Source organism: Colletotrichum chrysophilum (genome assembly GCF_026319265.1).
Source record: "Colletotrichum chrysophilum strain AFK26 chromosome Unknown scaffold_177, whole genome shotgun sequence".
NCBI classification, from domain to species: domain Eukaryota; kingdom Fungi; phylum Ascomycota; class Sordariomycetes; order Glomerellales; family Glomerellaceae; genus Colletotrichum; species Colletotrichum chrysophilum.
The window spans coordinates 72,278-82,668 of record NW_026517464.1 but is presented as its reverse complement, the minus strand read 5'-3'; the positions used below and the strand labels follow the sequence as shown (position 1 = coordinate 82,668).

Here is a 10,391-nt window from a genome sequence, read left to right as displayed (position 1 = left end):
GCAGTCCAGGCGGTGAATGGTTTTAACAGGAGTTTGTGAGATTTCTTGTTCTGAGAGTGTGAAAAAAAAGGGGGGCCCGTCATAAGGAAGACACCGGCCGGGGGGGTTTATGCCTTCAAAACGGACGGTCAGGGTGACGGTATACACGGCATACGAATCAGGTTATTGGCGTTGTCATGGTTCCTGCGGCGCATAGCTCGCGCTGGGTTGATGAGCATGACTTATCTCGTATTGTTAGTGTCGAATCAAGCTGTCGACGAGTAATCCAACAAGCGAGCAGCGTTGCAGGTGAAGCGGCGTTGCTGTGGAACTGAACAAGACGAAAGTTGGTTGATGTGTACCTGACTTGACGCCTACCAGAATGCGGTGATATTGATGACCAAGAATCGCCGTTGAAGCAGCGTGACCATGAACATTAGCAGGTGTGTCCATGAGAAGTCGTGTGTCTGAGGTTGTCAACTCCCTTACTATCAACCACGAGGTTTCGCGGGTTGCCAAAACCGAACCTACACAGCGACACGGAAGACTCAAGTACACTTCATTCCGTGCTGCCACGTACGGATACACGCACACATCTCCGACTAATGAAGGCTCGTCTGCCTGTCGTCAATATATGCTCTCTGACCCTCGTTTTGGCGCCGTGATACTAGACTCCAAACGACAGTCTAGCAGACCAGAGCGGATGAACCCAAGACGACGGCTCACAATGGCATTGTGCGGGTGGCTGGAACCGAGAGGCACGACGGCGAACAGACAGAGCTTCCATGGACCCGAGCCCGGGCCCAGATCCCAAAGATCACACACGGCCCATGGTTCTTTTTTTCTTTGAAGCGAAGGGGAGGCGGGAGGACAGCTCCGGCGCCGAAGGGGGGAGCAAATGGGGGTGGACGATTGTGTCCTGGACGGCGATCAGGAAGAGAGCGTCAGCTATGTATCCGTAGGCGAGGCCCGTTCGGACGCACAACCCCCCGAGGGTTATTGGATGGGGTAAGATGGAGCCGGCGGTTTCGGAAGAGCCAAAACTCCAAGGACGTTGACGAATCCTGGGGGAGATCCTTCTTTTTTTTGAAGTCTGATGGCCATCGCTCCGTGAATTGCTTTCTTGAAAATCTGGCTCTGGGGCGTTGAACGGACTTACACCACCAGGGTTGATTGATTGATTCATGGTACTGGGCCGATGGCAACATCTCGGCTGGAACGAACGGCAGGCCCTAGTTGACCAGTGTCTTTGACTCGCAGTCATCGTCGTTGTCGTTGTGTTAACAAAGTGCCGCGTACATACATCGCAGTCTCGAGCAAGTCAAGGATTGTTCCCCGTGGCTATGAAGTCGAAGGCCGGGATTGGCATAGACAGTGGTCATCAACGTCACAGGGGACAGCCCGACACGAGCAGGCGGCATAACCATGCCCCTCCTCTCCTCAAGGTCGGACGAACCGATCAGGGCAAAGTAGTTCAGTCGATTAGGGGAGGGAGGGGTTGCATTCGACGAGCAGCATGATTCACAGTGCATGGGGTTTACGGCGGTACGATATGAATCTTCTGGCCAAGAGGCTGAAAAAAATGAAGGCAAGCAAGCCACCGGCTTACGGGAGTCCGCAGACACGGCTTTCGGTAGTGGGACCAACTAGTCAGTCGTTTGCGTCGGACAAGAGCGGTAGATGAGTCCGGTGTTGCGGCGCCGAAATTAGTCTTCTTTTTTTTCTTTTCCTAGAAGGTCGGCTCAGATCAGTTGCCCGATTCAACCGTCCAGCCGGCTGACAGAGTTTTCTTCTTTGCCTCTTTAATTCTTTTTGATGACCGAGAAGTCTAAAGAGAGTCAACAATTATTCGCCAGGATCGTGAGTATGGGGGAGGCTCATGCAGCGAGGCATTGCTTGTATCAAAGCGACCAGGATGCGGGAACCCCTTTATGCGATGAGGCGCGGAGCGGGTGGATCATATCCAACGTCTGCTGTTGTACATGGTCCTTCCAGCGACCATGGTCGATTAGGCTCCCCTCAGTCGCCCGCCCACTCTGTTGGTTGTAGCCGGCATGCCGCCGTCAACACTCGGTATAATGCTGGCAAGGGAGAAAAAAAACTTGGAGAACGACGAAAGAATCCTTCCCTTGCGAGATTGAAGGGCTCGAAGGAATGGGTGGACCCTCAATCTCCTGAGAGCCTGAGCAAGAACGCCTCGTGGGGACGACAACGCAGCTTGAACCCTGTTTCAGACCAACAAGTCGTTGTTTTTCCAATGGAAATGCATGCCTCGCGGTGCAAACGTTTCTGGCAGAAGGAATCGTTCGGCAGCATCCCATGTACCCCAGAAGCTAGTATTGTTTCCAGACGCAAGCCTTCGGAACACGGAACAAAGCGCCAAAACAAAGTGTGTTGAAGGTGATTATTATGCTACTGCAAACCCGACAAAAACAAGAAGCAAAGAATCAAGACCAGCGAGAGGAAGAAGATTGGACCCTTGACCGCAGCGGCGTTCCAATGGCCCGGAGCCGATCAGACAAGGCCAGGGGGCTGTCAAGACTTTGAGAGCCGTTGTGACGTGAATCTCGCCCTTGCCGAGCTTCACCCACCGAAGCAAAGAGTGGGGGAGAGTTTTGCCCACAGGCTAAAGTGGGCGCCTCTGATTTTTCTTTTTTGTATAGGCTGGCATGTCGCATAGCTCGAGATGCGTCTGCGGCGTCGGCGATGACTAGTGATCGGACTGTTTGTAAGACGGGCACAGACAAGCACACAACCCCGACGGCGCTTTGAGTTCCCAGGTCGAGATTCTGGAATTTCTCGATGGCGAAACACAGACACCAGACCTGGATGATCGGACGGTAAGGGCTGGCATTGTGCCTTGGTAGGAATCAGCGAGGGATTATCTGAAATCTCGATCGGCGGGACAGAGACCGGCGAGCAGACGTCCTATCACGATACACCCGAGGTGGAGATGGGTGGAGTGGGGATCATGGGTCGAGATTCAGATCTATTGATGCTGACGATGGTGTTCGGAGGTTCACGGCGAACGTTGAAGCTAGGAAGATGAGAGTTGGAAGCTGGCTAGCAAAGTCTGTCGTAGGCGGCGGTGGAGAGCGAAGGCGGTGATGTTGCAGTGGAGTTGACCATGCCCAAGTGAGTTCGTTCGCAGTTGCTGTACCTGCAGAGTGCATCGTTAGGTAGTTTTCCTATGTAGGTTGTAAGTTCTTGGAGATGCCGGGCAGAAGCAGGAGCCTACCGTTGTTAGTCCTCAAGAAGCTAGCCCTATGCAAAAAACGGTCCCGAGTGGGGTTAGCGTGGTTGGCACCTGCGTTTGTGCCCCGTGGGTGACCAACGACGGGACGGCGCCGGTGAAGCAGACGGTCCTCGTCCCGCCGCGCTGGTGCAACTCTCTTATTTTACGCATCGCGAACTTGCCATCTCCAGTCACGCTCCCTTGAGAATATTTTGCAGCTTCTGGACAGCCCACCGCGACGACCACGGAGATGCTGCATATCCAGCTGCATGCTCAGCTGCAGTCTGCAGGCAGGTCGCAATTTGCAGCATGTCGACGTGCGGTAAGGGTTCGCTTCCCTTCCCTTCCCTTCCCTTCCCGTACGGGCAGCTGCATCGTGGACGCCACCGATCTCGCGGTCGGCCTGATTCAGTTTGCAATATCAGCTGTCGTCCATCAGACGTCGACTCGACTTTGGCATCCTTGCAGCAAGACGGCCAGAAAGACCCTGCCTCGGCCAAACTATGGGCTCGGCGCCGCCAGGAAGGGTGGGAAAAAAGGAAGCCCTCACAATGCACCTGAGGTCGCGGCGCACAGGCGGGCCGACGCGTCCGGATTGGGATACGAGTTCATGCTGGATTGGGGATCAATTATTGAGCGAATGTCCCGATTCTTCCATCTCTCGAGTCTCTGCCTAACCTGCTAATGGCAGACCGCACAGTACCCATTGCTGAGTTGTTGCCGTGAGCTGCACGCTGGCCGCAGACTGAGCTAAAGCAGAGCAGCAGCAGCAAGGCCGTGAACGCGCGCCCGCCTCGGGCATTTCTGGGGGGCAACCGTAGCGACCAACCAGGAAAGGACGGGACGGCACACGGCACACGGCTTCACTGAGCCTTTCTTGCGTGTTACCAACTCGATAATTGTTGGTTGGCTCAGCTTCACAGAGCCAGGGCAGGCGGGAATGGGCTCACCTCACCATCGTCCGGTATCCCACGCCCCTCCAAATCTCAAACCGCCCAACGTCCATCCCATCTCCCATCTCATTCTCATCCGAAGCCATCAGTCCACTCCCAATGCCGTCGCCCACTTGGCCTTGCGTCCAATCCGCCCTCGACACTCACTCACACCCCACGGACCCCTCCTTTCCTCTGCCCCTCCATCATCAGCCTTTTTTTTTTTTTTTTTTTTTTCTTTTTCTTCCCCTTCCTCTCCTCCTTTTCGCCCCCCTGTTCCTGTTCTTGTTCCTGATCCTAGTCCCGTTCCTGATTGTCTTGCTCCCATCCAAGTCAACGCTAACCGTGTGATATGCCGGGGTTACCCCCTGTCCCTGTAATTTTGGGATGGATGCGCCTCAACTTCCGACGTCGAGTTACCGCCAGCCGCTCGCAGGTTACATCTCTTATTCCAGTCGTACATGCTCGCATCCTCGTGCCTCAGCAGATACGCCGAGACCAGAACTTGCCTTCAACTGCACGTCGGCTCGTTTGTCAATCACATCCTTGGCACGACATGCATACTCTGGCCCGGGATTGCTGCTGCCAACAGAGTCCCTCCCATCGGCCAACGAAGAGCCAATACGTACATCGCTGCGACGTGTAGCTGATGCTTCTCTAGACCCTTGGCCTTCCTCTGGCCGAAAGCCGCAGTCAGCTCGGCTGTATTCGACGACGCCAAGTACACTTCATCCTCGTGGTTGGCTCCACCTTCCAGCTTTCTTCTTTTCCCCCCAGCCTGACCATGGCCGTGGTCCTCATCTCCTGCACCCGCGCGTCCTTTGCCTCCCCAATCCTGCCCGCCATGGCTCATCTGCATCCTGGCTAGCCGGATGCTCCTTGTCAGAAGGCCGCACCGAGCATGCAACCCAGCTCTGAGCTCCGTCCGACCTCGCTGCTCCTCCTCCTCACCTTGCCGTCTGTTGCCTGCGTTTGCATGGCTGGGGATTTCGGATGCAGCAACTCTGATCCCCTCGCCTGCGTCTGGTCGTCTGGTAGTCCAGATGCGCTCTCGACTCATGAACAGGGTCACGCCGCACACACGTCCACACACGTACGATTCGGACTCCTCCTCTGCAATCCAGAGACTCGCGCCCTGCCTCATTATTACGCATCTATGATGGACTAAGCACTGCGTGAGCTCCGCTGGTTCCTCGTTCGGTGCAACTCACGAAATCCACTTCCATCCACATGGATCTTCCCCTCCGGCTTTACGCCCTCCTCCTTGTCCTATATAGTTTGATCACCTCCGGGTTGCTACTCCACCCCACGACAGCTGGGCTATTCCCTGTCCTTGTCTTCGCCCTTTTTGCTTCTCCTCTTCTGCCCTCCCCTTTTGTCAGCCTCAGCTCTCCGAGAGCTTCCTTGTCTCATTCATAACCCCACTGGTATCTGGGGTCAGGATACCCAGCCAGCGTGACGTCCTGTTCGACTAATAATACGGTCTTCCCGGCCTTCTCTTCTCCTGGAGCTTGCTGCCTGCTTGCTCCCTCCTCGCCGGCGTCCCTCCCTCTGTCGAGCTCAGTAATGCCCGAAGCGTATCTCACAGTCACTCATTAATATTATTCGTGATTTACGCCACCGGTACAGCAAACCTCGACGAGACCAGATCCCTAATATTCAACCATGGCGAGGTGGAACCGATTGGTCGTGTGTTTCTTTCTCTTTCTTTGTCTTCAACTTGCTGTTGGTCATGTCGTGCCTGTAAGAAGACAGGACAGCTCAGCAACGGCCGTCACCTCTACTACACGGACCGGAACTCGAGATGTTGCGGCCACAGCCTCATCAACGTCGCCCGCCAGGTCAACCGCAGCCTCCGTCACAGGATCCATCCTCGCGTCGAGCACTTCATCCATTTCTTCTGCACTGCCAACCGCCACTGATGGAGTCACCTTCGACAACTCGACACTCTTGAACTGTAAGTGCATGGCCAACAACATATCTGAATCGCCCGACACATGTCGCTGACGCTTTACCAGCTACCATCCCGGAGGGCCAGCTTCCCCTTGAGCCAAAAGTGACCCCCGGATGGGCCGTTGCTGGCGTGATCCTATTGTGTGTCGGCGTTGGCTACACCCTCGTCGGTCTCAGGCAACCCATGATGCACAACACCCTTTCCGTCGCATATGCTGTTGGACTGGGTATCACAGTCCTGGTTGTGTATCTCGCCCCACTGCCTGTCAGCAATGGCGCCCAAGGAGGCTTTGTCGTCGCTGCGGTGCTCCCAGGCATCTTGGTTGGTGTCTTCGCTTCCTTGTGGTTCAATGAGATTACGGAGTGTTTTGCTTGCGGGCTCGGTGGCTTCTGCTTCAGCATGTGGCTGTTGTGTCTGCAAGAAGGCGGTTTGCTTTCTGGTGTGGCCAAAGTTGTCTTCATTGTCGTGTTCACATTGGCAGTCTTCGCAGCATACTTCACCCGATGGACCCGCGACTGGGCATTGATCGTCAGCATCTCCTTCACCGGCGCCACATCGACTGTCATAGGTATCGATTGTTTCAGCCGAGCCGGGCTGAAGGAATTCTGGGCCTATATCTGGCACTTGAATGACAACCTCTTCCCGGTCGGCGCAACTACCTATCCTTTGACCAAGGGCATTCGCGTCGAGCTTGCCGCCATCATCGTCATTTTCTGCGTCGGCATTATCTCCCAAAAGAGGTTGTGGAACGTCATCAAGGACCGCCGCACCAAGAGGCAAGAGGAATTGGCCGAGGAACAACGAGCTCGCGACGAGGAGGAACTGAACATTGGAAAGCAAATCGAGGCTGAGAATGCCCGTGAACGACGCGCATGGGAGAGAGTGCATGGTGACCACGATTCCGGCTTCGCTCGCGACAGCGAAAGTGAGAAGGAGCCTCGCTACAACCATAGCGCTTCGGTTCCTGGACCTGAGCCTCTGATGGTGGCCGAAATGCAGGGGTGTGACGCTGCCCCTCCTGTTCCTCCGAAGCCGACACCCCAGGGTCTTATGTCCTTGGACAAAGAAGACAGCATGGTGACAGTACGAGTCGCTCCTGACGAGGCCTACAATGCCCCTACTACCCCGAGACGGCTGATCGACGAGAAGGAAGCCATGGTACTCACCACGGAGATCAATGACGAAAGCACCCGTGAAGCCGACGTTCCTCCTGTTCCGGAAGTCGTGCCTCTGCCTTTCAGATTCCCTGTTCCTGACGAGAACACGCGTGGAAGAAGGGCGTCAACCGTAGCAACGTTTGCCGATGACGATGAAGACCAGGCGGGTGTTGTCAGCAAGCGAAGCTCACTCACGAAGCGTCTTTCCAAAGGATCGGTCAGCCTGATGCGGAAGGTTTCCCAACGCACGACGGGGTCACGCCCTGAGACTGGCCCTAACGAGGATGAAGTCGCCGTTCTCAAGCACCATCGCAAGGAGACGGACAGCTCCATCGCAGCAACGATCGACTCAGAAAATGACAGCGGCGCCAGCACTCTCCAAGAATCGCGCCCCCAGACCGCTGATGTCAACCAGAAGCTTAGCCAGGACTCAACCGAGAAGGCCTCAGCTGCCCTCGCCGATTCGACCGATGATGAGAAGGACAAGGGCGACACGAATGCCGATACTGCCGACAACGCGGTCGACAACATCGAGGAGAAGCCTACCGTTGAGAACCCTGCCGCAGACAACACTGTCGAAGAGTCCGAGGGTGAGCCGACCAAGCAAGCTGACAGCGGCGACTCGATCACGGAAGGCAACCCGATGAAGCAGGCCGTTGAACCTGCTACCCCCTCGCAAAAAGCCAAATCGACTGCCTCCGTACACTCGACACCGGTGAGCTTGACCCCGGATCGCCTGCCACCTGCACTTTCCAACGTGGCTCTGCACTACCGGACGAATGAGTGGGCGAAACACCTGAGCCATGCCGAAGCACCTGCCCCCGAGACGTTGCCGGTGGTTGAGTACACTCAGGATGCGCCGCAACGCGAAGAGACACCGGCGCCTCTGAACGTGGAGGAACTGAAGCAAACAGCTTTGACTGCCACGCCCGCTCCAGTTCCCACCCCTTCACCGGCACCTCTTCCTGGCCAGGCACACCCGAGGCCCACATCTACCTTCACTGCACCTCGTACTCACTCGAGAAACAACTCCTGGGGGTCAGGAATTGACAACGCAAACACGCCTCCTTCGCCCATGATTCGCAAACACCACCGCAGGGTTTCGAGCAAGAACCAGGTGCCAACAGTGCAAACTATCGCGGAGGAAAGCCACCTTCCATCCAGGTCTCCCAGTGTCAGCGGCTCCGAGCGCATGCCAATGGCAGCCTCTCCAATCTCACCCAGCGGCTTCGTGCCGCCCCCGCCCCCGCCAGGCATCGTGTCCTATTCGAGCCCGCAGAGCCTTCTCGCTCAGCGAAGCATGGCCATCCGAAACAAGACTTATGGGATCTTGACCGGTGCCAACTCAACGCCGGACTTTTCCGCTGCGGCGCAACGCCCGCCTAGTGAGGTCTACTCTGCTTACGACTACCCCGGGTATCCGCAGCAGATGGCAGAATCGTCCCTTGACGATCTGCCTTTGAGCCAGCGCAAGGAAATGATCCGCCGCCAGAGCAGCATGGGAACCATTCGAACTTCCATGTCAGACAACAGGAGATCATTGACCAACCCGTACCTGCCGACGACGTCCACTGAAAAGCTTCAATTTGACTCGCACCAGCCCAGCAGGGTGTCCAACGCGCCGTCCAGGGAGGCTCGCGAGGCCAGGCTGGCGTCTTTCCGCGACTCGGTGCAGGCCGACCTACGCAACGCATCGGCGGTTGCAAAAGTGGGCGCACACGGGCGTGATACGTCCATGATGTTCCGCGTCTCAAGCTCTGCGAACCTGGCCGCTCAAGCTGCTGCTCGGGAGGCAGACATGCAGAGAAACATTGACCTGCAGCGCAGCTTCCTGATGAGCCAAAAGGAGGCAGAGGCCAAGCGTCGCGAGAAGGAGAGGATCGAGAAGGAGCGGTCTGAGCAGGCCTTCACGAGAAGCATGCAAACTGGCGAGATGTTTGACTTGCACAGGGAGGCGATGAAGAGAATGCAGCAAGGTTCCAGGAACGCTTGAGACGACTTGGTTAACGCAGCAACTGAGTCGTGATTTACTTTTATTTCTTTTCTTTTTTCTCTTCAGCATTGGTAGATACCCAGGATCAAAGGCAAATCTGGGGCGCGTTGGAAACAGGACGTCGAAACTCTGATGCAGCGACGGGCTATATGATACAGTGAGCGGTTGGGACGAACGACGAGACAATGACGAGCGAAATAGGTTGGAGATTCACGGAAAATGATTGTGGTAATAATGCCTTGAGAGGATGAGACCCTGAAAAGGGTGTCAACATGCCCGCATTAAGTCATAAAGATAATGATAAATTTAGCTGAAATATTAGATATTAGAAGCTCACATAAAGAGAATGGTGTTGCTTTACCATGAAACCCAAGAGTTGCTTCCCATATTCGGTCTGCTTTGGTGATGTTGGTCCGGTCAACTCTGTTGGACTTACAGTCCTGGCCCTGTACGACCGTTTCAGTTCGGCAGAGCGGACAAACGATTCAGCAGCCATGAGCGTTGCCGAAGAACCGTTACGTCGAGGCAGTTCGGTCCCCACGTGTCACGCCGACCGCGGGGCCCCATATTCGGCCAAGCCGGCACGGCACCGAGGCGGACGATCCCGAAAGCATGTGGAATCCAACACACATTTTGACACGGCGGCATGAGCAAAGCATTCGGATGAGGCTCCATCCCATGTTGGCTGACGCTCTTCTCAAACAACCAACCACCTTCTTTTCGCTGAAAAAAGTTCCCCCACCACACCGCCCGTCGACCTTCCATCTTCGCTTCGGACGACCCCGATGTCGGGATTCTGGCCGGCCGGCAATAACCCGGGCCGCAGAGCCTGGGCGTTGGCGTCATCCATTCTCACAGCGGACGAAGACATGTCCGGCGGGTCACGGGGGTGGTAGATTTTGTCGTTTGCGGTGAATGTGCCAATTGCACCATCTACTTTTGATGATTGTCTTTGTCGTTGCTGCTGCTGCTGCTGCTGCTGCTGCGTTGAAACGTCGTTGAAAAAGTGCAACCCTCCCGCCGACCGCGATTGCTTTCAATTCGGGGGGCTGTCTCGCGTCGACTCCACATCGCCGTGTTTTTCTAACGCCCCGTCCCCGGCGTATCATGTCTTTTTCGGTCGCTCCTAATTATCTCCGGA

General features: G+C 55.8%; 1 protein-coding gene across 1 annotated transcript; it reads left to right on the top strand.

The window, feature by feature from the left end:
• Nucleotides 1–5,811: 5,811 nt before the first annotated feature.
• On the top strand, nt 5,812–9,250 carry COL26b_012488 (uncharacterized protein; the record flags this gene model as incomplete). The annotated part of the gene is made up of 3 exons (XM_053185131.1): nt 5,812–5,835; nt 5,902–6,103; nt 6,165–9,250. 3 exons carry the CDS (start codon nt 5,812–5,814, stop codon nt 9,248–9,250), a joined length of 3,312 nt encoding a protein of 1,103 aa, XP_053030942.1.
• Nucleotides 9,251–10,391: the final 1,141 nt, after the last annotated feature.